Source organism: Remersonia thermophila, chromosome 2 (assembly GCF_042764415.1).
Source record: "Remersonia thermophila strain ATCC 22073 chromosome 2, whole genome shotgun sequence".
Lineage (NCBI taxonomy): Eukaryota > Fungi > Ascomycota > Sordariomycetes > Sordariales > Chaetomiaceae > Remersonia > Remersonia thermophila.
In genome coordinates, this window is record NC_092218.1 from 3,843,158 (window position 1) to 3,871,113 (window position 27,956).

General features: G+C 60.2%; 10 protein-coding genes across 10 annotated transcripts; 2 read left to right on the top strand and 8 right to left on the bottom strand.

Annotated features, from left to right (window-relative positions):
- Positions 1–475: 475 nt before the first annotated feature.
- On the bottom strand, positions 476–6,798 carry VTJ83DRAFT_2512 (uncharacterized protein; the record flags this gene model as incomplete). Its single annotated transcript, XM_071008791.1, has 8 exons — positions 476–828; positions 1,785–1,853; positions 1,981–2,966; positions 3,197–3,300; positions 3,361–3,521; positions 3,643–4,911; positions 4,975–6,388; positions 6,466–6,798. The coding sequence occupies 8 exons, from the start codon at positions 6,796–6,798 to the stop codon at positions 476–478; spliced, it is 4,689 nt and encodes a 1,562-aa protein (XP_070869052.1).
- Positions 6,799–8,216: 1,418 nt separating this feature from the next.
- VTJ83DRAFT_2513 (uncharacterized protein) lies at positions 8,217–9,301 on the top strand (the record flags this gene model as incomplete). The annotated part of the gene is made up of 3 exons (XM_071008792.1): positions 8,217–8,687; positions 8,965–9,135; positions 9,206–9,301. The coding sequence occupies 3 exons, from the start codon at positions 8,217–8,219 to the stop codon at positions 9,299–9,301; spliced, it is 738 nt and encodes a 245-aa protein (XP_070869053.1).
- Positions 9,302–9,571: 270 nt separating this feature from the next.
- Positions 9,572–10,448, bottom strand: VTJ83DRAFT_2514 (uncharacterized protein; the record flags this gene model as incomplete). The annotated part of the gene is made up of 2 exons (XM_071008793.1): positions 9,572–9,828; positions 9,914–10,448. The coding sequence occupies 2 exons, from the start codon at positions 10,446–10,448 to the stop codon at positions 9,572–9,574; spliced, it is 792 nt and encodes a 263-aa protein (XP_070869054.1).
- A 569-nt stretch (positions 10,449–11,017) lies between these two features.
- On the bottom strand, positions 11,018–11,727 carry VTJ83DRAFT_2515 (uncharacterized protein; the record flags this gene model as incomplete). Its single annotated transcript, XM_071008794.1, has 2 exons — positions 11,018–11,118; positions 11,181–11,727. The coding sequence occupies 2 exons, from the start codon at positions 11,725–11,727 to the stop codon at positions 11,018–11,020; spliced, it is 648 nt and encodes a 215-aa protein (XP_070869055.1).
- Positions 11,728–12,726: 999 nt separating this feature from the next.
- Positions 12,727–15,215, bottom strand: VTJ83DRAFT_2516 (uncharacterized protein; the record flags this gene model as incomplete). The annotated part of the gene is made up of 4 exons (XM_071008795.1): positions 12,727–13,842; positions 13,888–14,957; positions 15,035–15,167; positions 15,210–15,215. The coding sequence occupies 4 exons, from the start codon at positions 15,213–15,215 to the stop codon at positions 12,727–12,729; spliced, it is 2,325 nt and encodes a 774-aa protein (XP_070869056.1).
- A 945-nt stretch (positions 15,216–16,160) lies between these two features.
- VTJ83DRAFT_2517 (uncharacterized protein) lies at positions 16,161–17,238 on the bottom strand (the record flags this gene model as incomplete). The annotated part of the gene is made up of 2 exons (XM_071008796.1): positions 16,161–17,102; positions 17,170–17,238. 2 exons carry the CDS (start codon positions 17,236–17,238, stop codon positions 16,161–16,163), a joined length of 1,011 nt encoding a protein of 336 aa, XP_070869057.1.
- A 1,600-nt stretch (positions 17,239–18,838) lies between these two features.
- On the bottom strand, positions 18,839–20,038 carry VTJ83DRAFT_2518 (uncharacterized protein; the record flags this gene model as incomplete). Its single annotated transcript, XM_071008797.1, has 2 exons — positions 18,839–19,325; positions 19,392–20,038. 2 exons carry the CDS (start codon positions 20,036–20,038, stop codon positions 18,839–18,841), a joined length of 1,134 nt encoding a protein of 377 aa, XP_070869058.1.
- Positions 20,039–21,174: 1,136 nt separating this feature from the next.
- On the bottom strand, positions 21,175–22,923 carry VTJ83DRAFT_2519 (uncharacterized protein; the record flags this gene model as incomplete). The annotated part of the gene is made up of 1 exon (XM_071008798.1): positions 21,175–22,923. The coding sequence occupies one exon, from the start codon at positions 22,921–22,923 to the stop codon at positions 21,175–21,177; it is 1,749 nt and encodes a 582-aa protein (XP_070869059.1).
- Positions 22,924–23,828: 905 nt separating this feature from the next.
- On the top strand, positions 23,829–24,282 carry VTJ83DRAFT_2520 (uncharacterized protein; the record flags this gene model as incomplete). Its single annotated transcript, XM_071008800.1, has 2 exons — positions 23,829–24,017; positions 24,175–24,282. 2 exons carry the CDS (start codon positions 23,829–23,831, stop codon positions 24,280–24,282), a joined length of 297 nt encoding a protein of 98 aa, XP_070869060.1.
- A 1,508-nt stretch (positions 24,283–25,790) lies between these two features.
- On the bottom strand, positions 25,791–27,795 carry VTJ83DRAFT_2521 (uncharacterized protein; the record flags this gene model as incomplete). The annotated part of the gene is made up of 8 exons (XM_071008801.1): positions 25,791–26,129; positions 26,185–26,712; positions 26,768–26,848; positions 26,946–26,998; positions 27,051–27,118; positions 27,181–27,269; positions 27,326–27,414; positions 27,498–27,795. 8 exons carry the CDS (start codon positions 27,793–27,795, stop codon positions 25,791–25,793), a joined length of 1,545 nt encoding a protein of 514 aa, XP_070869061.1.
- Between the last annotated feature and the right edge of the window lie 161 nt (positions 27,796–27,956).

Genomic DNA, 27,956 nt, shown 5'->3' on the forward strand with positions numbered 1-27,956 from the left:
AGGATATGCGTAAGCACGAGCAAGGAACGGGTCGGAATGGACCCATATCGGGACCATCAGGACGTGCGCTCTCGCCGTAACACGCCAGGCTTGCGGGATGCGGCCGACAAACCCGGCGCGTCTCCGAGAAGGGTCGTTCTACATGGTCTCAACGGGACCCACGGATGATGTGAACCATGGTGATCATCCGCAAGGAATCCGAGGAGGAGTCTCGTCCCTGGTACCCGAGGAAGGGATACCCAAGGTAGACAGGTCTACACGACGTCGATAAGCTCCTCATCTTCACCTCACAAAGAGTTGAAACATCGCCAACAGGCCTATCCCACCAGGTCCTTGAAAGGGTACTAGTTAGCCAAGCAGACAGCCATGCAAAAGAAACCACCTATCCACATTCTCCCGCACCACCTCCCTCCCACATGTTCAACTATCATGGTGTATTATTGAACATGCCTCCACCTCGCCCACTGTAAGCCTCCTACCTCCCCGATTCCTCCCCCAAAACCTCGTCTGCCAACCCCGCTTCCCTCACCAGTCCTTCAAAGTACCCTCCTTTCTTCTTGGCCAGCTCCGCGGGCGGTCCAAACTCCACCACCTCCCCCTTATCCAGCACCACCACGCGATCGCAATCCATAATTGTGTTGATGCGGTGCGCCACCGTGATGATCGTGCGATGAGCAAAGAGCGGGCCGCGCAGCGTCGCCTGCAGCATGGCATCGGTCTGGACGTCGACGGCCGCGGTAGCTTCGTCCAGCACGAGGATGTTGGACGGGGTCAGCATGGCGCGGGCGAGGGAAACGAGCTGGCGTTGGCCTTGGGAGAGATTGGAACCTGCGCGAGCGGGGTTGGTTAGCGACCTGACTGGATTCATGGGAGCCGAGTTATGCACGGGTCCGATGTGCGGTAGAGGGTGGTTGGGCCCCGGTTGATGCGTGTAACCCCACAGAGGCCTGTTCCATGCGTCTTCCAGGCATGAGAGCAAGTATGCCCGATACACGCTGCAGGCTCCAGACCAGACACGAGGGGTAAGCCGGCCCGCCAACAAGCAGGCTGATGCACCGTCACATACGACCATCTCGTGCGCGATCTTGCAGCGAACTGCCGCGGAGCTGACGAGCGATCGATACCATTGCGTTGGGGGGGGGGGGATGTGGCCCGTCGGAACCGCTCGGTCCCGGGACCGGTTGGTGAGCCATGGAATGATCGTGCGGATGAATCATGGTTGGGGGTGACGCTGAGAGGTTGGGTGAACGCACACGCTCGGTCTCCGGCACGCCCCCAAGCAGCACCGCCAGCGCGGCCTTGCCCACGCCCATCCAAGGCCGCATGAAGCAGTTCCACGGATGGTAATAGCCTGCGCTCGGACGAGTCCGGAAGCATAACGCAGTGTCCCCGACGCGGGGCCCAACGCAAAACGGAGACTGCGCTCCATTCAACGGGCGGCCATGGGGGTAAAAAAAATCGCCATCAAGATGGGAGATAAGCCAATGGGCATTATTACCCTCGCCGTGCACTCGCACGGCAGTCCCAAACAAGATCATGACACAAACTTCCGCATCATGTCAAGCAATCACACGTCCAGGTTCTGGACTTTGGCCGCGGTCAGCCGCGTCATGCCGCGTCTTTGGATCGGGGGCTTCGCGATCTCGACGATGACACGCATGCTGCAGGGCATGACGCTACGGCATCCCGCTGAAAAAGCCGACAGAAACCGCCGAGGGAAAAAGGGAGGGACCAAGGTAAGACGGAAACACGGCGATGCGACTGTGGAAGTATGCGTGGCCTACCTCCTTCGTGGATTTTGGCTTCCAGACCGCCCTCCATCGACGCAACGTGGTCCTTTAGCCGGGCGTGTTCTGTGCAGCGTAGAGTGTTATTATTGGGCTTCAACGTCCCGGTTCCAGGCAGCGAGGCAGGCCTTGAGAACCAAAGGATGGGAAGGAAAACGGAGACGCATCGGGGGACGGGGGAGACAAAACGTACCGAGAACGCTCCAAAGCTCCGTGTCGTCATGCACGTGGCCTGGGTCCAAGTTATCCCGAATGGTGCCTTCAAACAGAGCTGCGTCCTGGGGGATGATGGCCAGGCGGCGGCGGAGATCCAACAGGCCGATGGTCGACGTGTTGATGGCGTCCAGGCTGATGTTGCCCGAGTCCGGCTCGATGATGCGGAACAGGGCGAGGGTCAGCGACGACTTGCCCGCGCCGGTCCGGCCCACGACGCCAATCTTCTCGTGCGACTTGATATCCAGGTTGATGTTTTTGAGCACGAGGTCGAGACCTTGGCGGTAGCGGGCGCTGTAGTTGTTGAAGGTCACCTCGCCGCGCGATGGCCAGCTGACGGGCGGCCGGCTGCGGGGGATGATCTCGGGCGCCTCGCTGGGCAGGCTCGCGTACTCGAGCACGCGCTCTACCGACACGATGTTGGTCTCCACTTCGACGGTCTGGCGGACGATCCAGTTGAGAGACGTGGTGATTTGCAACCCATACGACATGGCCAGACCGACCATGCCCGAGCTCAGCTGGGTGCCGTTGGCAATGGCCACCACCGAGAGGCCCGCGGCGGCCAAGATCACGACGGCGCCGATGAACTCGAGCCTCACGGCGAGCCACCGGTTGGCGCTGATGGAAGGGAAGTAGGCCCGCAGGTTGCCATCGACGCGCCACTCGTTCTCGAGCTCAAACCTCTCCTGTTGGCGGTACGCACGGATGGTCGAGATGCCACCGAGAGACTCTTGGAAGTGCGCATAGATGGGGCTACGGCTCACGCTGTCCAGGCGCTTGAGCTCGCGGGAGGTCCGGAGGTAATAGCGCTGGATCCAAATGTACATGGCGCCCAGCGGGATGATCAGGGCCGTGAAAGGAGGCACCGTGAGCGAGACGACGACGAGGATGAAGCCCGATCGGGCAAGGTTGGTGAACAGCATGTTGAAGGTCCGCGCGAGCACCTCGTCAACCCGATAGATGTCACTACATCAACCGTCAGCTTTGGCAAGTTCGTGGTGGCGTGCGTGGCGTCGTGCCCAGCGCGATGGCGCAACGGACGGCGCCACGCCGTTCGTCGCTGCCTCTAACCGTCCTGGCAGGGGACAGGAGCCGCTCGGTCTGGCATCGCTTGCGCAACGGCCAGCCTTGTCCTACGAGCACGACACTCCCGCGGGGCAGATGACGAGCATCCGACGGGGGAACAAGATACGCACCTCGAGAACCTGTTGAGGATGCGGCCAGCCGGCGTAACGTCAAAGAAGGACATCGGGGCTCTGAAGATGGCGATCGCCATCCTCTCGTGCAACTTGCGAGATGCCTATGCACATGATATGTGAGCGCAAAGGTTGGATTGCTGTATCTCGTCTCCCCGGCTTACCTCAATCGAGCAGAAGATCCAAAGAATGAGCGTTTGCACAACCGTGAGAGCAGCAGCACCGATACCGAAGGCGAAATAGATGCCGATGTACTTGCCAACATCGGGGTTGGTGCCGGCCTCGGTGTTGCGTTCGGCCCAGTTCTTGAGCCAGAAGCTGCCAGCTGCAGGCGGGCCCGAGTTAGCAAGCCGTATGCATCACGATCGAGCCAAAAAAAAAAAAAAATAAAAGAAAAAAAAAGAAGAAAAAAGAAGAAAAAAGAAAAAGAAAAAAAAAAGTCTTACCGATGCCAGCCGTCTGCGCGGCGATGAGGGTGACTAGGTAGACGGCCACGGCCACGAGGTTGTTGGCCTTGGCGTACTCGCCGTAGACGGACCACTTGACCTTGCCCTGCTCGGTGTGCTCCTTGGCCTGCCGCGTCCTGCTCGGGTTCTCCTCGTCGTGGAGCCTGCCCCTCGGCCCCCGGAAGCTGGCCGCGCTCGCGCGTCGCAATGTAGCCATGCTCCCGGTGCGCGGCTTCCTTTGGACCGACGAGCTGCCAGGGCCCGGCTTGATGGACTGGAGAGCGCCAAGCCCTTCCTGGGCCTCCTCCATCTCCTCCCTATCCTGGCCGTTGCTGGCCGCGTCGATGGCCGTTGAAGACTCGCTGTCGCTCTCCGTCGGAGATGCGGCCGCCGAGCTCTGGCTGGAGTCGCCCTTGCCGGCCGTTTTGCAGAGCTCGGCGACCGCGCCCTTGGCGGCCATGAGTTCGCGATACGTGCCCCTTTCGACGATCTCGCCGTCCTTGAGCATGCAAATGTAGTCCGACTCGACGAGGACCGGAATCGAGTTGGTCGCCAAGATCCTCGTCTTTGTGGCCAGGAGACCCCGAGGGCCGAGGACGTTGTCGATGATGTGGCGGCCGACGTGCGAGTCCACGGCAGAAAGGACATCGTCGAGGAGGTAGACGTCGGCCCTGGCGTAGACGGCCCGGGCCAGCGCAACGCGGGCTTTTTGGCCGCCGCTGAGGGAGATGCCGCGCTCGCCGACCACCGTCTCGTCGCCATCGGGGAGCTGGGCAAAGTCGTCCAGGAGAGCACAAGCCTTGACCGTCTTGTCGTAGAAAGCCTGGTCGAAGCGGTAGCCAAAGACAATGTTCTCTCGCACGGTGGCGTTCATGATCCATGGCGACTGGCTGACGTAGGCCACGGTTCCATGCACCGTAACGCGGCCCTGGACCTTCCACAGGTCGCCGAGGATGCTCTGCAACAGCGAGCTCTTGCCTGCGCCGACGCGGCCCACGATGCACGACAGCTCGCCCTTGCGAGCGCTGTAGCTGATGTCCTTGAGCACGGTCTTGTCCTCGTGGCGGTTCCAGGAGAACGTGCCGTCGCGGACCGACACGGATTCCTCCCCGATGATCTCGACAGGCGGCTTCACGGTGATGGCTTCGGGCTGGATCTCCTCGGCCGTCAGGTACGAGGTGATGCGGCCCACGGCTACGGTGGCCTCGATGATGGACGTGATGACCATGGGGAGAACGGCCAGGGGGAAGGTGAGGAGGTTAAAGAGGGCTAGGATGGCCTACGTCAGCATTCGAACCCTCCCCAAGAATCCAGCGTGGGCGGGAAGCTTACCCAGAGCCGGAAAGACGATGTCGGTCGACAGGGGCCGATCGTTGGTCAGCACGAACACGGCAAAGGTCGAGCAGGAGACGAGGAACGGGGTGGAAGACCAGGTAAAGTTGGCAAAGGCCTGGCCGGCGCCGATCTTGCGCAGGTTCTTGAGCTCCTGATCGTTGCGGATATAGTTGAGCTTGTTCATGAAGGCGGAGCCCCAGGCGTAGAGCTTGATGCTCTTCATGTTGTTGACAATCTCTGCGATCAGGCGGCTGCGAGCGTCCTTGTTCTTCATCTGCGCCTTCTGCAGGTTCTTCATGATGCGCGCGATCATGCCGTTGACGGGAATCATGATGATCATGACGCCGATGCCCGCGAGCATCGACCAGCCGACCAGGTTGTAGAGCGACACCATGCAGATGACGATCTGGAACGGGGCCGACCACATCTGCTGAGCAAACTGGGTCAGGTCCTGCAGCCTTTGGGCGTCAACCGCCATGTAGTTGACAATGTCGCCCGTGGTTTTGGACGAGCGGCCTTCGTTGGAGAGCTTGAGGGCCTTCTTGTAGATGGACGACGTCAGGCCGCTCTTGATCCTCATGCCCGTGACAAAGGCGAGCTGGAAGTACTGGTGGATCATGATGGTCTGGAACACGGCGAGGGCAAACATGCCGAGGGCGATGGCGGCACCCTGGACAACGGGCTGCGGCGCGGGCCCGGTGTACGAGTCGATGAAGCTGATGAGGAACCGGAGGAGCTGCGGCTGCATAAACTGCGAGACGTCGTTGCCGATCTTGAAGACGGCGGCGAGCATGTAGGGGCCGCCGTAGGCGCCGAAGAGAGCCCGCCAGAGGGAGGGGCGCTCGCGATGCTCCAGCTCGTGCTGCCAATGCTTCTCGAAGGCGTCGCCGGTCGCCTTGGTGGTGTCCGTCTTGGCCAGGCCCCAGAGATCGTCCTCGGTGAGGAAGGTGGAGTAGCCGCGCTTCATGAGGGGGGTCATCCACGAGAAGGTGAGGCGCGAGAAGACGGTGGCGTATTCCACGGGGCATTCCTCGTCGTCGATGAGCGCCTCGTACGCGCTCTGCTTCTTGGGCCACAGCCACTCCAACAAGAACTCGACAACGGACAGGCCGAACCCGACGCAGTAGGCGACGAAGTAGGGCAGGTGCTTGTCGTAGAGCTGCTGCGAGATCAGGGAGCGCAGCTTGACCGAGAGGACGATCAGGAGGAGGAGCCAGTAGAACAAGACGACGCCGTTGGCGTTGCGAAGCCGCGAGTGCTCGAGCCATTGGATGGCAAAGACGACGAGCAGCGAGATGATGGTGGCCGCGGTGACGTAAACGCGAAAGTCGGCGTACCAGATGTCGCGGTAGCTGATGATTTGGAAGACGAGCTGGACGACGTAGTCGGCGATGATGAGGCCGAGCAGAACCTGGAGCCGCCATCAGCAAGAAATGCCCCTGGCCCCACGGACGAAACCGGCTCACGCCGGGGCCGTGTCCCACCCACCTGTTTTGTCCAGAAGTGCCAGTCCTTGGCCACGGGCGTCGAGGTCTTCTTGGTCCTCAGCCACCAGAGGGCGGCGGAGCCGGCGAAGATGCCGAAGGCCGCGATGAGGGCCACCCAGACGTCGATAAAGCAGGGCGTGAAGTCGTACCGGATCGGGCTCAGGGGGCCCCAGCCCTCTTCGTTGGCGCACAAGGGCTGGGCGTGGACGCGGCTGGCGCTCAGATAGTGGCTCCCGAGGGGCGAGGCGAGGCGGTGGAAGCCCGTGAACGAGCCCGTCTCGAACAGGGGCTTCTGCGCCGGCTGCAGGCCGAAGCCCGAGCCGGCCGACGCCATTGACATGGATATCATGACGTCGGAGCGGCAGCGTGTTGAAATGTCATGCCAGACCGTTGAGTCGGTGTCTTTGGGAGGTTGTGGATCGCGTTGGATGTCGCGGGTTTCGGCGGCAGAAATGGGCAAAGCTGACGGCGGGCGGTGGGTGGGTCTTTTGGACGGGTTCCCGACGAGAGGATGACGTCCACGCCAATGCCGGACGGTTGGCAGCAGCGCGCGACGCCGGCAGCGGGGATTGAAAAGACTGGACGAGGCGTAAAGAAAACGCCGAGGGTAGGGAAGGAAAAGAGGGAAAGAAAAAAAAAAAAAAAAAAAAAAAAACTAGGCTACGTATGTTGTTTGGACTGGACTAGGCATTTATCCAAGATCTCGCTGGCATGAAACGTAGGTCGACATCGACCGTCGGAGATAAGACGAAGCTTGGATCAAGTAGGCCGACAGTCGCGTCGCAAGCTGGAATTGTCAGCAGCTGGGGCAAGATGCCTGCTGGGGCAACGGCCAGTCAGTTCACTTAGCGGGCTCGTAGAGGAGGTTCGGGGACCGGCAGGGGCAATCCACACCTGCATGCAGCTCAAGCGGGGCCGCCATGCTGCTAGCCAGCTACCTCGGCTTGTGTTGCAAGACGCGCGAAACCGACGCCCCAAAGAAGTACCTGTGTAACAGAGAGCGGGACGGACCTACCCCACGACCCGGGAGCCTACCTCGAGCTCAGCCCCACTTCAACCCGCGGACGGGAACTGGAAGCGGTGCATTGGCGGGCCCGGCCTCACCGCCCAGCCTAGACTTCCAAAGAAATGCTGCAACGTGGGACTGCCCGGCCTCGGAGCCGGCCTCCGTCCTACGCTGGCCTTCCAAAATCCGGGTGGAGGCTTTCTGTTTAGGATGGACCCAACAAAGTCGGACCTGTTGTGTATATAGAAAGGTCTTGAGGTACACCCAACTTCTAGCCGACGGCGGCAATGCCTCCGGCGAACGGTTCGTTCGTCGGAAAACAACAAAGGGCTTGAGGGATGAGATGAGATGGGCAGCTGGAAACAGAGAGAAAGCCCCTCGAGGGGAAGCTAGGGGAGGCTTCGAGGGTTACGTCACTCGAGCCGCTTTCTTACAAACAGCACCAAGACCTACCTGGCTGGGACCCGAAGGGGCTTCATGTTCACACGCAATAGACTAGACCAGATCTACTCTAGGTATAACTCTTTGAGAACAAACAGCAAGCCGCTGGGAGTCCATTCTCTGGTAGTCAAGCAACGTTCGTTAGATGCTACTCCAATCGCGAGCGTTCCATCCCGCCAGCACCGGATTCTGCTCCACCGCGGCCTGCATGACGACGGGACAGGACGTTTTAGCCTACCCCTCCCCCACCGGAGCCGCATTCATCCATCACCATCGCCAAATTTCCCCCAGGCTTATCATCGTCCATGCCCTCGGTGAAAGCGGAACACGACCCGGACACCAAGCCACCACCACCACCATCATCATCACCACAACCACCATCACCAAAAGAACGCCCGCTTGAACCCACAAGCGCCACATCGACCACCACAATCCTCCTCCTCTTCCTCTTCCTCTTCCTCGCCCTCTTTCCTTCCCTGTTCCACTTCGTCTGGACCATCCCGCTCCGCCTCCTCTTCCCGGCGCCCCACGACTACCAGTACCATCAGCCCTCTTACTCTCAGCAGCAGCAGCAGCAGCTCGGCGTCCTTCCGCCGCCAACGACGATGTGGTTCCAGAAGCAGTTCACGCTCCCTGCCCGCGCCCGCGGGTCCTACCTCATCACCGACACGGTGCTGCGCGAGCTGCCCGAGATCCGCCAGTACAAGGTCGGCCTGCTGCACCTGTTTATCCAGCACACCAGCTGCGCTCTGAGCCTGAACGAGAATTGGGATGAGGTTCGTCTTGTCTTTCGTTTCAGCTGAGCCTCTTTTTTTTTTTTCTTTCTTTCTTTTTTTTCTCAGGACCAAGCATGAGGAGAAGAGCCGGTGTGTGTGTGTGTGTATGTGTGTGTGTATGTGTGTGTGTACTTATTAGGATGGGCATGACGAGGGTGGTTCCTGAGGAGTGAGGAGGGGTGGTTCCGTATCCTCGCAACCATCAACGCGAGAGAGAGAGAAAGAGAAAGAGAAAGAGAGAGAAAAAGAAATGTATTGACATGCTTGGGAACCTCAGGACGTGAGGGCGGACATGAGCGACACGCTCGACAGGATCGTCCCCGAGGCCGGGCCCAACGGCGAGGCCTTGTACCGGCACGATGCCGAGGGCCCCGATGACCTCCCCGCGCACGTCAAGTCCGCGCTGATCGGCGCGAGCGTCACGATCCCCATCAAGGACGGCCGGCTGGTGAGTCGCTTCCCCGGCGGCGTGCGGCGCCGCAAGAGCGCGGTGGGAGATTGGCTAACGTGACCTTCAGGCCACCGGGACGTGGCAAGGCATCTGGTACCTCGAGTTCCGCGCCATGAAGCACTCGCGCAAGATAGTGGCCACCATCCAGGGAGAAAAGGCATGATGACTTGTACGTGGGGGGGGGGGGGGGTACGCGAGGGGGTACGCGGTATGCCGAGGAGGTGCGGCGGGGGTATGTTCCTTTTTTTTGTGTGTTTGACGTGTTGGGATTGTCTGTAAGAGAACTCAGAGCAAGCCTGCCCATTAAAATCTAGTTTTCATCTGCCCTTGAATGAAATTCCCGGTCCCCTCCCCCCCTCCTTTCCCGTGGACGCCGTACGCCTGTCTGCCCCAAGATCCCACATCCCATGGCAACCCGTCCAGGACCCACCATTTAGTGCGTTCCGTTCTCGGTCTTCATGTCCACGTCGTCGCCCCCGGCCAGCACCTTGGTCTTGGGCACGTAGTCGCTCGGGCCCGTGCCAGGGGTCATGGCCACCACCTCGCCCTCCTCGTTGACGAACTCAAAGTTGTAGCGGCTGAGCAGGTGCGGAATGGCCGACAGCTGGGGGCCGTACCGGCCGGTGTTTTCGTAGAGCTCAAAGAGGGGAACCGCGAGGAGCTTCATGTTCTTCGGGACGCTAAGGACCTCTGAAGGAGAAACACATGCTTCGTTAGCAAGGCCGGCACAGCCAACAATCAACAAATCGCATTCTCAGGGGGGAAAAAAACGTACTCGTCTGCGGCAGCTGGATGAGGTAGAGCTTCTTACACTCCTTGGGCCGCGTGATGTGGGCCGGCACGAAGGGGTACATGAAGGTTTCAAAGTTGGGCCGCCACCACTGGGCAAGGCAGTCGCCAATCTCCCAGTCGCCGGCCTTGTTGCCCTCGCTCAGGCTGCCGACCGGGGCGAGGCGCTCGTCGAGGCGCGCCTTGAACCCTTCGATCTCGTCGTCCTCGGGCCGCAGGTAGTCGCCGGGCAGCTTGAAGAAGGCGTTGGCGATCTGGAGCATCAGGATGTGCGGGTGGTTGTGCTCGTGGCAAACGAGGATGCCCTCGCACGTCCGCCGCATGCCGTGCGCCCGGTAGTGCTCCTCGAGCCGCTTCAGGCGCGCCAGCACGCTCGGGTCCTCCTCGGGCTGCGTCTCCTTGACGCCAAACGTGTAATTGCTCAGCGGGTACAGCCGGATCGTCTCTGGCTGCTTGGCATCGAATCGGGGGTTGACGGGCGCGTAAGCGCTCTGCAGATGTGTCGGGGTGATGGTCGACATGTTGGATTGGGAGGAGGTGCAAGAGAGAGGTTGGGAGCGCCGCAGCCGGGGAGATGGCTGAGATGGCTTGAGCAGATGCAAGTTGGATTCCTTGTTGGTGACGGTAGATCGAATGGGTTGCTCCGGGAAGAGACAAAGCGGGTGTCGCAGGCTAGGTCGTCGATGTCTCCGCGGCGTGGTGGGTGGGCTGTTGTGTTTGTCTAAGACGCTGATCGCTTCTGGATCCAAGCTTGCCAACGGGCGTTGCCAGGGTCTCCAACGAAGACCTGCTCTTGCCGCGCCATGCAACGAACTAACTGCATTAGCATTAGGTACTTTCCCCGGCCGCACCGCAGCCCCACCCCAGTTGCCAACCCTAACCCTCATTCCCCGAACTCCAGGGCGGCGGACAGGCTCCCGGCGAGAACACCAACGATACTGTGTAATTACACCAATGCTGGAACCAAGTCGCTTGTTCTCTCTGTTGCTATATTATGATTCAAGATATTGCTCCCCCGGAGATCAGTGCTGTTCTCCCTGACGGATCGATGCACCATGAACTGCGCGTCCTGGCATTGGCTTCCGCAGAGTTACTCCCAAGCAGTTGAGATCTCTTCGGTCTCAAGAGGATTCCACCCAACGCCATACCAATCAATGCCCAAGTAGTGGTACACAAGACGATCAAGCACGTCTATCATCCATGGTCAGCAGGCGCTCCAAGCCTCGATCAACCCTTTCCCATCCACGACTCACCGGGCCGTTGAATGGCAGGCCGCCTTGACCCCTGCACAACCACGTCCAGCGACATGCTTGGCGGCGTCACCATCGACGCTCTGCCGTTGACGTCGTTGCCCGGGCCGAAGATGGAGGCGACAACGGTGTACTGCCCGGGATAGTAGATCCTGATGTCCTCGAAGATGAAGTAGAGCCTCCGCTTCTCTCTGCCGGCGCTCGCAGGGCATTCCGTGTGCTCGACAACGGGGAGCGGGTCGGGCAGCTGGATGCTGGTGTTGTTGATGTAGACGGCGAGGGCGGCGCGGTAGGGCTGCGTGCCATCGCGCAAGGTGGCAGCGGGGATGTTGCAGGCTACAACGACAAAGGGACGGAGAGGCTGGCCGACATGGACGTTTCTCTGGGGAAGCGTCAGGAAGGACGCGACTCGTTCTGGAGTGTTGAGCGGGAGGCTGGCAAGTGCCTTTGTGCCGCTCGCCGCGAACTTCTTGGCCCTGGCGCGCGACGCGCCGGCCGGCGAGCGACGGAGGTTGGTGGTTGCTCTGGCGGGGCGTTTGATGCGCGCCATCCTGGTAGCAGAAGCCGAGCAGCTACCTAAACTTCTTCCATTGACTGCCTTGTCTTCCAGCAAACGGTTGGCTCGGCGTGTTCAGTCTCCAAATCGCCAACTGAAAGGAAATGGTGTTGGTGGGAGTTGGGTGTTGACACGAGACAGGAGGCCACAGCTGTTCCACCAACCCCTGTTTGGGACCAAAGCTCGTCGTTAGAGGCTTTCTCGGAGGCATGGACCATCTTTTGCCATTCCCATCGTTCGTTATCCTCAGCCTGGAGTCACATCCACGAGTCAAGCATCCATCATTGGCACAATTCAATTCCGCTATCAGACGTGCCGTCTACCACAGAATCGCCGTAGTATTTCCTCGGACAATATCTCACGCAAGGGAAACCCAAACAAGGAGCATACACCCAGCCCACAACAATGATACGAGCCTACCTCCATCCTGCCAAACCGATCAGCCCCGCGCCAATCAGCAAAAACCGACCCAGAAAGACCACATACCCATGAGCGCCAGAAAACCCAAATCCTGCGTCTGACCCAAGCCGAACGCAGCCCCTTGATCCAGAACACTTCCCATGGCCAGGAGCTCCTCCATCCTGTGCTGCTGCGAGCTTGCTAGATTTCTTTTTCCGCCTGCCCGCTTGCCTGCCACCACCACCACCACCACCGCCATTTCGCCCATCTGCATGGCGTTGCTGAAAAATGGAAACCCAAACACATGCCCTCCTGAAATGAGGAGGCCAACGACCGAAAAAAGAAAGACCACGAACGGGGCGAGAAAAACCAGTGGCGAGAAGAAAAAGGAGTACATGTACTTGAGAAAAATAAACCTTCAGTGACGGGGATGGGGTATAATATATGCGACCGAAACGGGAATGAGAAAATCACAAACACAAAGATGAAGATGAGAAAGAAAACAATCCATCACAAGTCAACATCGACTCCCGCCATCTCCAACCTAAGACGGCGAACCTCCACCGCCATGCTATGCAACACGCATGGCACAGCTCACTTCTCGGACTGGCGTGGCACAACTGCACCCGCATCCGCCGGAACCTTGCTAGGTTGGCTTCCATCAACGAGGGGCTCCAGAACGGGGTCGGCAGCAATGGGAAGAGGAACGGATCCTGGGCTGACGCCATCATCGGCCTTGTCGTTGTTATTGTTATCGTTGTTATTGCTGCTTCCGCTGCTGCTGCTGCTGCTGCTGTTGTTGTTGTTGTTGTTGCTGTTGTTGCTGTTGCTGTTATTGTTGTCGAGAGTCATCTCAGGCTCCATCGCCATGAGAGAATCAGGAGGAATATCGTCTGCAACAATGCCATCATCCGGCCTGTGATGGGGAGCAGGCCTGTCCTTTTTCGACACAGTCACAGAATTGCTGCTGTCGCTCGTCTGTGGCATTTCGATCGTGGAAGTCGGGTCTTGCTGCCTGGGCGGCGGCGGGGAGGAGGAGGAGGAGGAGGAGGAGGAGGAGGAGGAGGAGGAGGAGGAAGCAAAAGCCAAGGGCTGCTGTGACTGTGGCTGCTGCTGCTGCTGCTGGTCATTCTCCTGCAGATGCTGGATAACAGACTGCAACGAAAGATCCCGCGGGGAGAACGGTCGCAGCGTGGAGGCCTGTTGCTTGGGGGGCTGCTCGTCCACCGACGGTTCTTGTGGCTGCTGCATCTCCTGCAGCTGCTCGGCGGCCTCCGGGTCTTGCCGCTGCTGTTCCTGCTGCTTCCTCAGCTCGTTCAGCTGCCGCAGCTTCTGCCAGTAGCCCTTGGAGAGCCTCTTCCATGAGCGCGAGTCCAACGAAGGTCCGAATCCACGCAGGAGCGCCAGCTGCTCGTCCGTCACCGGCATCGACGGCAGCAGCCAAGACGCCATGTGCAGCTCAGCCTGTCCAGAAGACTCGGGAGATCCTTCTCTCCGAAACCCTCGGACGAGCTGGTCGAAGCGAGCCTGGTGCAAGCCGCTCTCCGCTGCGATGCGAGCCTGCTCGCAGACCGCGTCGAAGCGAGCCCGCTGCAGGGCGATCTCGGCATCGATGCGAGGCTGTTCTGCATCGGAGCCGTCGCTGCCCGACGAATCGCCGTCTCCCGAGGGCCGAGGGAAAGCGGAGCGCGGCGCAGCAGCAGAGCCGGGCTGGGAAGCTGTGTCAAGTTGAGCACTCTATGCCCGACCCGTCACGGATGGCGGTCGTTGCGGCTGCGGGGCCCCGGCCGCGGGGAACGCCACGGATGATCGACGGGATGAGAAGTCGGGGGCCATCATGGCGGAGGGATCCGGCTCGCCCGGCGCGTCCTCGTTGTCGAACAGCGCGGGATGGCCTTCGGGGAGCTTCTGCGCGCCGTAGCCGACCACCTTGAAGATGTTGACGCGGCCGCCGTTGGTCGCCGCCTGGAGCTGCTCGTGCAGGCGGGCCAGCTGGTACTGGCGCTTGGTCGGGGCGAAGACGGGCTGAGGCACGACGGGCTGCGGGTTCCAGCGGGCGAGGGCGGACATCACGGCGGCCGTCTCTTCGTCGCTGTCGACGGCGGCTTGGTTGGCGTCGTCCTCGTCCTCGAGCGGGGCGTTGGCGTCGATGGCGGCCTTTTGCTGCTTGGCCTGGTTCTTCTTTTGGTACGCGGCCAGGAGCATGTCGTAGGGCAGGGAACGGCCGGGCACGGCGCGCTTTGCGCTCATGCTGTGGCTCTTGCAGGTAAGCGAGCGGGCGCAGGGCTGACCGTTGGGCAGGATGACGCCGCACTGCCGCTCGACGTCGACGGGGCCCTTGGGTTTGGCGACCTTGGCTTTGGGCTCGTCCTTCTTCTTCTTGGCCTTGCCCTTGTCGAGATCGCCCTCGGCCTTCCTCTTCTTCCCCGCGACGCTCGTCTTCTTGGACTTGCCGGCGACGCCAGGCGCGCTGGGGTCCTTGCCTTCGTCGTCGTCGTCGCTATCGTCATCTCCGCCTCCGTCGCCGCCGCCCGCCCTCCGGGCTTCCTCCTCCCTGGCGGCCTCCTTCAAACGCTCGCGAGCCTCTCGCGCTTCCTTCTTGCGTTGCGCCTTCTCCTTCTTGATCTTGAGACAGTTGTTGATGTGGTCTTTGGAGGCCGTCCGGGTGATGCCCTTCTTGCAGTGCTTGCACTGAAACATGTCGGGCACGTCCTCGAGAGGGCGGCCGGTGCTAAAGGTTTCGCAGGCGACATCGTCGAGCTGGTTGATCTTGGGGCTGGGTGATGATACGGGGGCGGCGGCGTCTTTGGCCTTTTTCTTTTCGTCTGCAGCCGGCGTCGAACAACGCGTCAGCGCCCGGGCCGATGATCGCAAGGAAAAGCAGTTCCATGCGCGAACGAACCTTCAATGAGGGCGGCGTCCTTCCAGTTTCCGGGTTTGGTTTGTTTCGGCGGCGCCTTCTTGAGCTTGATCTTGCCAAACGATTGCGGCCGCGGCGTGACGGATTTTTTGGTCGAGGCGACCTTGATGGTGGCCTCCTCGTCTGTTGTGCGCGGAATCGGCAACGGTCAGCAAACGTCCATCGCACGGGGGCTGTGTTGGAACACGGGGGGGTTGGCGAGCGGGTCGCGGAGCGACGGAAATCGATCAAATCGCGAAAGGAGGCGTCGACGTACCCTTGCGCGAATCCATCATCGGCATGGCGAGGTAGCGATCGTGTTATCAAAATGATGCGTGCGTCCAGCGGACGGCACTAGAGAGAATGGCTCCGAGGAACTGCTGGGCGAGAAAAGGCAGTGGTGGTCATTTCTGACGTCGTTGTCGCTCGTGGATCGGGACAGCTCGCAAGTGGTTTCACGTCGGAAGGTTGCGACAGGCGCCAGCCACGGAGCGACGTGGTGGAGCACGGGGGAGGAATTAAGGTTATCGATAAGACCTGGGGAGCCTGGCGTAGGCAGGTAATTTTACCGTCACAGAACGTCATTCGTGGGAGCTGGCTGTAACTAACACCAAGCGCATCTTGCCAAACGATAATTACCCACGAGGCCAGGCCAGGCCAGACCAGGCCACTCAAGCACCTCTCAGACTCACTGAATCTACGTAAGGCATGGCTATCGGAAGAGCATCAGCTTGGTTCCCAACAAAACAAAACAAAACAAAACACAATCCTATGCCCAGTGCATGACCAAACAACTCCGTGCCCCATACAACAAACTCCCTTCTATCATTCCGTCATGCCCAAGGTGACGCTGTGCGAGGTGATTTCGACTCTCCCACACAAAGACCCTTGCCATCCTGTGCCCCGTAACACACAAGAAAGAACAGAAAACAAACAACAAAAGGAAAAAAAAAAAACAAGCAGCTCCATGAACCATGCGTTTAGACTCTCGGTCAAGTCCGAGTGCGAACCAAAGCCCGACGGTTTGTTGCTCCCCAAGCCAACAGGCCTAGAAACCTGGAAACCTTCATCTCGCCCCACAGACCCCAAGAGTCACAGCAGCCCCCCCAAGGCCTGGTCGGTGCTAATACTAGTAGCCGCCATAACCCACCTGGCTAGGGACCTGGCCATACGGAGGCGGCATCATCTGCGGCTGGCCCGGGATCTGCGAGGACATGGAGGATTGCTGCTGGACGGGGACGCCGGACTGGCCGATCAGGTCGGCGAACCACTGATGGTTGAGGGCGTCGGCGGCCGAGATGCGCAGCTCGGGGCGCAGCTGCAGCATGCGCTGGAGCAGGTCGATGCCGAGCGGGTCGATCTGGGGCAGGATGGTGCTGAGCGGCTGGGTCGAGTACATCTGCCAGGTGGTCTTGTACTCGGGGAACTGCGACAGGCCCGGCCAGGTGCGCTCGGTCGGGGTGCCCATGATGCGGAAGATGCGGATGATCTGGTCCTCGTTGGTGGTTCCCGGGAACAGCGGGCGGCCCGAGAACATCTCGGCCATGATGCACCCCGCCGACCAGATGTCGATGCTCGTGTTGTAGGTGCGGCTGCCCAGCAGAACGTCGGGGGCGCGGTACCACAGCGTCACGACCTCGTTGGAGAAGGTGTTGACGGGGATGCCAAAGGCGCGGGCCAGGCCAAAGTCGCCGAGCTTGAGCTGGCCCTTGTTGTTGATGAGCAGGTTCTGGGGCTTCAGGTCGCGGTGCAGGACGCGGTTCTTGTGGCAAAAGTCGATGCCCCGCAGCAGCTGGTACATGAAGGACTTGATGACGTGCGGCTTCAAGGCGCCGCGCTCGCCGTGCGTGTCCATGTACTTTTTGAGATCCCCGTCCATGTACTCGAACACGAGCATGAGCTTGTTCTCGGTGTGGATAACATCGTGAAGGGCGACAATGTTCTCGTGCTTGAGCTCCTTCATGAGCGAGATCTCGCGGATGGCCGTGCTAGGGGTTCCCTCCTCCGAGTCGAGATGGATCTCTTTCAGCGCGACGAGCTCGCCCGTCTGTCGGTTGCGGCCCTTGAAGACCTGGAGGCAGAGAGAGTCAGCATTTGAGACAACGATGCGGGAGGCGATCTCGGCGGCGGCGACTCACGGTGGCATAAGTACCCTCGCCCAGCTTTTCCAGCTGTTGGAACGAGGCGGCGTGGCGCTTGCCGTCCATGATGGCGGTGGGATATCGACCGGTGGTGGTATCGATGAAGAATCCTGGTGGTCGGCGAAGGGACGATGCCGCGGCGCGACGGGAGCCGAAGAGGGTGCTGGCGACCGAAACGGTTGCGCTGACGGCCCTGGATGGCGAGTCCGGGAGGGAGCGCGGCTCGGTGTCTCGCGAGGCCGTTATGGTTGAGAGAAAGGAGCCTTGTTCAGCCGAAAAGTGCGCCCGAGGACAGCGCAGAGAGCTGACGCGGACGGTTCAAAGGCAGAAAGTAACCTCGAGTCCGGCGGGGGGACCTTGGTCGATTGGGTTGAGCAACGAGGGGCGCCTGGGCCGACGGGAGGGGTAAATGGGCCTCTGACAAACGAAAGAGCAAAATTCGTTGAGAGCAAAACTGGTAGGAAAAGGCAGAGAATCGAGAAGACGCACAAGAACCAGAGGGCAAAGACGTTTGGATGCTCTGGACTTGCGTGTCTCTCGATGTTGGATGTTGCAAGCTCGGCGTAATGGTCGGAGTTCAGGCCCGGTCGGTCATACATGGCCAACTGCAACATCCATGTGGCGTCAGAGGCAGCCGCGCGGTTGTTGCGGCGGGTCAAACCGGTCCATCTGTTTGGGATTACCCCACCACGGTGGGCAGCTCTAATTACACCGTAAGGTGACCAACGCCGAGAGCTTTCAAGCACCTTGCAAAAGAAAACAAAAAAGTGGCAAAAAAGAAAGGGGGGAAAGAGAGAGAGTAGAAAATGAACAAAACGTAGATAGAGAGAGAGAGAAAGCAAGAAAGAAAGAAGGAAAAAAAAGGGAAAAAGGTTTGCGGGAAGGAAAGTTTGGTGTAACAGGAAAGAATAACGTTAGCTCCAATGGGCCGTTCCGATGGTCGCTCTGTCACAGCATACGTCGTCCGTTACAACGTCTGCGGTAACAAGGACGAGCAATGAGGAACTCTCCTCTGCTCTCCATCACCCGACCTCAGGAAAGCGAAGTTTGATACGACAGAGTCAGGTAACAAGATACAGACCTCGAGCTTCCCATGCCAAGCTTTCAGCAATCATTGATTGTGATTCCCATTGCTTGCCCCTTAAACGTCGAGCACCTATGTACAAGTAGGGTCCTCCCCAAGAGAAACAGCGCTTTGGAGCTTGCGGATGATTACCTAGGTATATCCTCTCCAAAAAAAAATCGTGATGACGATCATGCAACCATGGACTGGACCCCAAAAGCGCTCATCCAACAGAGACCGACTTTGGTCCTCCGGTTGCGTTTCCAAACAAGAAGGAAATACCGCTGGACAGTTGACCTTCGTCACTGTGCATCGTCAGCGGACATGCGGATGCATTCTCCAAGCGGGCCCGGTCATGAATCGCCGGTCCGGATGGGGATGACTGCCCCCACGGGGCTCAGGAGGATCGAGGCTGTTGAGCTGTCATCCGAGCTTCATCCACGTGCGCTCGTCGTTCACACGAGATCCCGGCGAACCGTCGAGCCCGCCGCTTGGACGTCGGGCGCATCAAAAACCGGCGGTTCGTTCATGGGCGCCTGGGAGGGGAAGAGAAAAAAAAAACAAGAAAGAAACGGAGCATCAACTCGGTCCTGCGGCCCCCTATCACGGCCCATTGCCTTTGGGTTCCGAGTTCTGCACGTCCATCCACTCGAGCGTAAACGCCGTTACGATTCTCGTCCAGTCCTTGACCGTCGCGATGTCGAGATGCTCGCCGTCGTCCTGCATGGTGTGCCACACGTCCGGAAACGGCGACGGGATCAGGTGCAGCACGGGCGCGCCGCGCATCATGAAGGGCACGTGGTCGTCGCCGATGAAGGACCGCCCGGTGAAGGCCGCGGCCGCCTTGCCGCCCTCGTACAGGAACTGCTTGGGCGGCTGCTCGCTCTCGAGCAGCCCCAGCTGCCGCAGGCGGCCCTCGAGCGCCGCCATGCGCTGGTACGCCCAGTGCGTGTTCTGAAAGTAGGAGGGGATCTGCGGGTTTTTGGCGCCGAGCAGGTCCAGCAGCACAAACAGGCTGATCTGCTGCAGCGGGTTCTTAAAGGTCGACATGGCCGGGTGCGTCGTCGACTCCCACTCCTCGGCGAGCGATCTGCGGGCGCGGTCAGCGAGGCATCCCGGGCCCCTCCAGGCCGGATGGGCATCGCAAGCCACCTACCTCGAGCCGTACAGGCTGTCCGTGTCCGTCCAGCTGACAAACGCCTCCTCGCCGTCCAGGAACAGGATCTGCACCCCCTGCCACGACAGCGCGCGGGAGCCCTTGCCCGTCTTCTTGTCCTCCTCCTCCTCGTGCTTCCACTTCCGGACCAGATACCCCTCCACGGCCCTCGCCACGTCCATGAGCACGGCGCACGGCGCCGCGCTGTCCGTCGCGCCCACGAACCCCTCGGGCTCCCGCTTGCTGTCGTAGTGCGCCACCAGGGTCAGGTACCCGGTCTCGCCCGGCCCGCGGCGCTTGGTCCACGGCGGCTCGCGGCGCAGGATCAGGTTGGCGATCGGCACGTGCTTGGCGTTCGCGGCGGGGGTCGTGGCCGTCGAGTTTTGCCACAGGAGCTCCCATTGCGGCAAGCGAGAGCGGAAGAAGTCGGCCAGGTGCGCCTGGGCGCGGCGCTGGCCCTCACTGCCGGGAACCCGGGGGATGAGGAGCGGGGCGAGGAGGCCGCCCGAGGTTACGTTGTAGTCGGAGGCTTTGGGCTGCGGGAGGGATTTGAGGAGGGAGTTGGTGAGCGGGGTGTAAGCGTCGGCGCCGGGAGAGGCCAAGGCGGCGAGCAAGGAGAGGAAAGCGGGGAAGGAGGTCGGGCGCATCGTGGGAGCTTATCGACCCGCCGCGGGCATGCGCTCAATCGGTTTGTTTGGTCCTGCCAGAGGAGGTGGGTGTGGCCTGGGGGTTGGCTCGTTTCAACCAAGCAACGCTGACAAGCGGAACGTTGGCTGGCTCGCTCGGCTCGCGGGGATCAAGTGGGTGCGCTCGAAATCATGCTCGTTCTCGTCGCTCGGGTGCTTTTGACGGCCGCGTAGGTATCTCTCGCCAAATGCTGAGGGGTGAAGGAATCGCCGATGATCCAACATTTCTTTTTTTTTTTTTTTTTTTTTGGAATGAAGGAAACAAGAGCCGTAGCGGACACTCATAAGGACACCTTGATAGCCGTCTATCGCCATTCGGAACCAAATGGCCCGAGCTAGGTAGGCCGGCCCCGGTCGCTGATTGGCTGCGGTAAACGGGCTGGACCCCCAGAACCCAAGCTCTCGTCCCGCGATGGAAACAACCCCAACCCTCAACGGTCAGTTCGCAGGACGTCGCATGACATGATCGCTGGGCCAAGCCTACGGATACGAAGTATCTTACGTCGACCCGAGTTCAAAGAAGAGAGCCATGTTTCCACGGGTCCTAGGGACCTAGGGCTCTGGGGTACCAGGTAGGTAAGGTACTATAGGTACGGTAAGGGAAAGTAAGGTACGGTACCTTGCAGCCTGAAACAATGCGATAACGTTAGCATCTGCTGAACAGCTTCGTACCTAGGTATACAAAACATCCTATATTTCCCAATCAACCGCCTGTCTCTCAACCTATATAACGACCTATATAGCGCCTCTCTCTCTCTCTCTCCCCAAAGATTCCCCTCCAAATCACAAAAGTCCCACTCAACCCTCTGACACCGGTGCCGCCCGACCCAACTCCGTGATGCGATGCCGACCTGACTCCTGACTCATCCGTGGTAACTTGTTAGAGCACATCGATAGAATGTGAAAGGATACCCCATGAAAAATACTCCTCTTTACCCCCCCCCCCCCCCCGGCGATGAGCGCACCCAGCTGCCCGATTCACTTGCCCTGCACGCCCCCCGGAAAACTCCGGTGTTCATGGAATATGGAAACCTCCCCAAACAAGAAATCATGAGAACAAGATGTAGAAATAAACCAAGAAGTAAACGAGGCCACCCTCAAATCCCCTCTTCCGCCCCCTCCTCCTCAATCCTCCTCTCCATCTCCTCCTCCAGCGCCAGCCTCTCCGAGAAGCTCCTCGGCACCCCTCCGGCAGCCGCGTTGGCCCTGGCCAGGCTGGCGGCGCGGTAGCTACCCAGATCCGCCGGCTCGACGCCTGACCGGCCGTCGATGCTCCCGACGAAGAAGTGCACGTCCTTCATGCCGGCAATCTCGTCGTACAGCTTGGGGTTCTTGATGGGCGTGCTCAGGACGGTGCGGCCCTTGTACGAGCCGATGCTGTGCCCAAAGAGCGCCGCCGAGGGGGAGACGGGCGGCAGGGCGTCGGTCGGGGTCGGGCGGCGGCGGTGGGCGAGGAGGGCTTTGGGCTTGGGCGTTTCGTCGTCCGAGTCCGGGTCGGCGAGGTACTTCTTGACAGGCTTGGAAGGCGGGTCGCCGGGCTGGCGGGTTTCCTCGTCGAGATCGAACAGGGCGTCGTCGTCGTGGTCGTCCTCTGGGCGGTCGTCCGCGCGGAGCTTGCCGTTCGTGTTGATCGTGAGCGCGGCCTTGGTGGCGGGTTGCGCCGGCGCGCCCCGCGTCTCGGACGATGAAGAAGCGGGCCCCTTGCCCTTGTCCTTGTGCTTGTCCTTGTCCCTGCCCTTTCCCAGCTTGCCCTTGGGCGCCATGGTGAGAAAATCACCCTCGAAATCGTTGGCGGTCGTTTCCTCGAGAGGCGGTGCAGGCGGGGAATTTCTGGGCGCTTGGTCCTCCGCCCCTACCGCCGGGGCGCGCTGCGGGGAGGTGTCTGACTCCGCGCCGTTCGGCTTGGCCGGCGGATCGTCATGTCCGCCGCCGCTGGGCACCCAATCGCACGAGTCGTCGAGCGGCTGGCGGCTGAGCTCGCGGAGCTTCTGCGTTGACGACACCTTTTTGGGCTTCGGGAGGAAATCCTCCTCGCCGGGTTCCTCCGCCAGCGAGGAGCCGACGAACGCGTCTGTCTCGTCGGCGACGGAGAGGGCTTCCGATGGCTCGGCCTCGGGCATCCGCTCCCCGGCCCCGCTCTCCGCGGTTTCCTGGGGCTTGGGAGACGACGGGAACACTTCGTGGCCGCCGACCAGAAACCGCACGCGGCGCGGGCTGTCCTTGGCCGAGCCCACCGACGATCGCCGCAGGGCACCCTCGCGCGACTTGGAGTCGCTTGTCGCCGAGGATGCCGACGACGACCTCGTGATCTGCGGCCTGACGTTGTCAAGGCTGGCCTCGTCCGGCGCGGGCTGTTTCGAACCCCCGTTCGGCTCCCCGTCGGCCATGGCGGGAGCTGGCAAGCTGACCGATCCCGTGGAAGACACGGACGGCGAGCGTCGGCGGCGTCGGGACTCCTTGTCCTCGAGGAGCGGGAGGTATCTCGGGGTGAACAGCTCGTGAAACTCCTCCTCTTCCCTCTCGCGGATATCCCGTGCCGTCTCGCGCGGGGTGCCTGGGAGGTGAGGTGGCGGGGACGTCCGGCCGTCCCAGGCGCTGTGGTCGATGATGGGGGTTCCGGGGGCGCTGCTGACCGGCGGGCACAGAGCCGCGTAGGTCCCGGAGGCCATGGCCTCGGCGATGGCCTGGGAGACTTGGCGCGAGACGTCGTCGGGGCAGTCCTTGAGGCAGTCGCTCATGTGCTTTTGAAACTCGACCAGCATCTCGCGCTGGTACGCGGCGACCATGTTGTCGAGACGAGCGAGCTCGTCTTGGAGGTGGGAGACCAAGCGCTTTGTGTCGTCCATGGTTGAGGAGGAGCTTGGTTGGTTGGTGGGGGGGGGGCGGTGGATGACTCAACGACGGACCGATTGGCCGCAGATGTGTGCAGCCTGGAGCGGCGAGGGCCTGGGCTGATGCGTCGGGGGTGAAGCGGCAAAGATAACGGACGGTTCCGCTGAGGGGTTGCAAGTTGGTCCAGGTTCAGACTCGCAGATAGTTATTATCGGATACGGGGGGGCAGGGGCCTCTAGACGACCGTCATCTGAGCGGCAGCAGGCAAGCCGGCGGTTTCGTGGAGCATGTGTTCTGGTGGGATTGTGGGGCTTTCGGTCGATGCGGTCGGTCCAGTAACGTCAGATGCGTTTGTCTGCGGTTGAGTTCGAGAACTCGCTGCAAGCTTCGCCAAGCGTCCCACCACGGTGTGCGGGTGGGTCACCGGCAGCCAATCAGAGCGTGCGGTCGGCCCCGGCCCCGCGATCGAGGAGGGGCAGGCGCCGGCCCCGCGAGCTGCATGAACGGATAACGTTGCATTGCCGATTCCAGGCCATCGAACCGCAGATACTTGACAAAACGAGTTTCTTTGGCATGCGATCAGCGCTGCCGCTTTTCTTGTTTTCCCGTTGCTTCCTCCCGCTGTGTGGTGCCAAGCGGCTGGCCTCCACACGGCTTCGCACTTCACAGGCACGACATGGCATCGACGTGACGACAACGCATCTATCGGTGCATGGCATCTGTATGATTTGTGTCATGTTAAACGACCGCGAAAGCAAGAGCGTGTTTCTCGCCGCCCTTCCTCCCCAACAAATGGATCCGATCCCCCGCACCTGTCCGTGCCCCGACGCCATGGAGCCAAGCAACGATGGTCAGAGCTCAGCACGAGCCGATGGAAAGCGTGCGTCAAGCAGGACGCTAAGCTAGGAACCGCCATCCCATGCCCTCGTCCATCGTTTCCCGGTCATCGTCCTCATCGTCGTCCGAGCCTGCTTCTTGCTTCGCCTCGTGGTCGGCATCGGACACGGGCAGCGAGGTCTCCGCGGCATGCAAGATGTCCGCAAATGACCGGTTTGCCTGCAGCAGAATGTCCATGAGCTCCTGCCGCGCCACCGCCGAGGCTTTGAAGGTGATTAATTATTTCGTCGTCGAGGACCGCCAGGTATTGTTATGCGCCTTTGATTGCATCGAGGCCTTCCTCCATGGAGTCCCTGATCCTTCTCTCCAGGACGTCCCTTTGAAGCTTCAGACATTGCTCGAGCCGGCTGACGATGCCATCAAGCAAGAGCTGGCTGCGGTCTTCAACGCCTTTCTCCATGGTCTGTCTCGCGCGTTGGAAGCTGCCAGTGCCTTTCCGCGAGCCGAGCCTCATGATAGCAAAACGCAACCACTAGAACGCATGGATAATACAATACAATGGCTTTGGCTTGCCTCTCTCCCGCCCGCGCACATTGGTGGTAGGTGTTTCTCGTCAAGTCGCAGATGTGCTCTTCGACGATCTTCCGTGCTGCTTGCCTGCTCCTTCGGAAGAGGTACTTGTGCCCCCCAAGCTGCATGATGCCGTCTCCCTTGAGGGTGGGTTAGCAAGCGTCGCATGCTTCATAGGGTGATGGGCACATAGTAACTCCTTCAAGGTTTCAGCAAAGTCGCGCTGGACGGTTTTCCGCACCCGCTCGTTGTGGTACCTGATGCAGGCTCGCTTGAAGACGGGAACCCTCTCATCCATCTCGGCCCGCCATATCTGCCCCCCTTCCAGAGACCCTCTTCTTCTCCTGGGCGATCCTTCGGAGCTCAGAATCTAGACATGTCTTTTTCTGCTCGAGCTCCTGCGAGCCCCTCATCGGGCCCCATCTCAGGCCGGCCGTCTTGCCGTTGCTTTTTTTTTTTTTTTTTTTTTTTTTTTTTTGGATGCCACTGCCGACCTGGCCGCATTGGAATCCTGAACGCCGGGATACGATTGTCATCAGCGCATCGACGTCATGAGTAAAAAGCTTTGAAAGCTTTTTATATGCTTACCAAGTCAACGGCCACCACACCGCTTCTGAGGATCTCGGATTGGACAATTATCTTTACCACCTGGATGAGCGGCCAGCGTTGCATCGTCTCTGATGTGTGGTGGTACAAAAAGCAAGTGAATCTTGTCCGAGGAGCATAAGCCACATGAAACCCACCGCGGTACGACTGTCGTGGCCGTCCAGGATACGCAGGCGGGCGTGGTTTGGGTTCTGTGGGTGGGTCACTCATCTCTATTCCACCTATTCTCAGGTAGAATACAGGCAACGGCCGGGAGGTTGAGGGAGTGGAACCAAAGCCCTATGTCAGAACCGCAGGACTTTCCCCTGCTGACCTCCTCCTGCTGCTCTGTGGGGAGCGAGGCTTCTGCGGAGAACATTGCCGAAGCGACGGGGTACAAGCGCGACGCACAAGACAAGCAGAGGTTGGAAATGCGATGAGACTGCGATGGTAGGGGTACAATAAAGACCATGTTCAACTCTAGCCTCCTACCTGCGCTAGCTGACTTCCCTCCTTTTCTACTACCCCTCCTTACTCCTCTACCCGTCTCAGTTCTTCTCGGGGGGCTGTCCTTGGATACTGCTATTCAGTGCTGGCCTCGTAGCTGCTGCAGACAAGTGCACTAAACAGTGTAAAACTTTCAAGTATTAAACTTCCTTAGGAGAAGAGGAAGGAGAGTGTTCTATATCTACAGGGCGGCAGCGAGCCTTACTATTCTTGTTAATGCCTGATCCCGGCCCCCTTCCGGCCCCCTTCCGGCGCTTTGCCGGGACTTCACCGGGACTTCACCGGGACTTCGCCGGACCGGCGCCGGCCCAGGCCCCGCGTTGCAACTCCCAGGGCACCGGCCCTCGAGACCCACTTCTGGGCAGAGCCCAGCTTCTAACACTTACTCTGCTCTGTGCCTCCTATATGCTCTCTGTAAACGCCGATGCCTTGCCGGAGCTGCGCGGTCTGTACGGTAAAGTCCTGCGGTTCCAAGAGCGCCTCTCAGAAGATTTCTGTACGCGCCGACATCGCGCCGGTGCGCGGTCTGTACGCCAAAGGCCTGCGGTTCCGACGGTGCCTCCAACATTGTTTCCGTACGCGTCGACATCGCACCGGGGCTGCGCGGTCTGTACGGGCCCCATCCGGGCAGCCCCATACGGCCCGAGTCGGGATAAGCGGTATCGGCCGTACGGGAAAGCCCTGCGGTTCCGACATCCTCTCCCTCCATCATCTGCGGGGCCTGCAGAGAGCAACGTCAGCGTCTGAGCAGCAACTGTGGGGACAGCGAGACCTACGATATGGGCGGCAAGGCGACAAAGGAAATCGCGCAGCTGGGCGACCTCCTCACCAAGGGAATCACGCATCTCGGCCACCTCCTTACGCATCTCGGCCATCTCCTTACGCATCTCGGCCACCTCCTCGCGCATCTCGGCCACCTCCTCACGCACCTCGGCCATCTCCTTACGCATCTCGGCCACCTCCTCGCGCATCTCGGCCACCTCCTCACGCACCTCGACCACTTCCTTATGCATCTCGGTCACCTCCTCACGCATCTCGGCCACCTCCTCGTGAAGGGCGCCGGCCGCAGCGATAAGCTCTTCCTGGCCATCCGCACTCCCGGCGGAGGAGCGGCGGGAGCCCAGAGGAACGCGCGGGCCACCAAACGACCGCAGGGTACGACGCAGCTCGGCCTCCGCCTCCCGCATCTGTGACCAATATTCACTGAACTCGTCGGTGCGCGTACGAGGTGCCGCGGGTGCGCGGCGGCAGGCGTGAAGGACATCCTGGCCAAGGGCAGTAAGGCGTTCGTCGGATACCAGATTCTAAGCAGCAGCATGAGTATACGCGCGGATACTAGCTAGTTACGACTCTGCTTACAGCCTCAGACTCGAGAGGATGCTTCTTGGCGTCAAGGAAACGCAAGAACTCGACGATGGCGCCAAGAGTCGATGGGTGGAGCTAGCTCGGTTATTAGCACGCGGTATGTTGCGTATGCGCTCAGCATACTACTGCGTATACGCTGGGGACAACGCCTTGGAGGAAAAGGGGTGCCTACAGGGCGACAAACGTGGTTGCGAGTAGCGCACTCGGCGCAGCGATACCCCTGCTCTGCGAGCTCTTAGCAAGCATGTCAGAGGCGCGCTCAAGGAAAAGCACGTACGAGACTGGTGATGGCAGGCTGCCTCCCAATCCTTGGAGCGTACGAGCTCCCCGACGCAGTCGCGGCAACTATCTCGGTCAGCTCCTACGCCCCGAGTATCATCATGGTAGGAACAAGCTGGGGAACCGACGGAATAAGGCGGAAAGCGCCGACCGGCCCCGATCGTTTCTTTGTCTTCCTAGAGGTATCATCGCTCGAATCCGTGTCACTCTCATCGGTCTGCAACCGTCAGCGTATGCAGCGAGCGCGCAAGGCGGAATGCAGCTTGGTCTTACGGTAGAGAAAGACTGGGACCGTTTGCTACCGGCGGCAGCTTGGCGAGAAGCAGCCTTGGCCTCGGTCGGCATTGCTACTTTGTTACTTCCTTAAAACGTACGGTTAGCAAGGACACGGCTTGTAAGAGAAGAATTCGCAAGGAAGCGAAGCATCGGCAAAGTCGCGACCTACCAGGCCTGGAATGCACAGCGTCGGCGGAGGGCTGGTTCTGCGTAGCGATCAGGAAAAACAATCCTCGGTGGCGCGAGGGCAAAGACGACGAAAGAGAGATGGAAAAACGTTGGGTGCGCTCGCAAGCGGTAGGCAGGCGAGCAGAAAAGCGAGGCTTCTGGGCAGTATCTGCCAAAGTGACGGGGTGCAAGCACGCGACGCACGAGATGAGCAGACGCCAGAGGAGAACGCGATGGACACAATTAAACCCTAGCCTCCTTGCTGCGCTAGCTGACTTCCCTTTCTTGACTATTACCATTCCTTACCCCCCTGTCTGTCACAGCTATTCTTGGTGGTTTCTTCACACAGAGAAAATGCAGATGATTTCGTCCACACTGGTTCGTCACTAGGTAACGTAGGGAAGCTGTCTCGTTGTAAGCATGCTATGGATGCGTGTGGGCCTCTTCCTCGAGCTCAGCC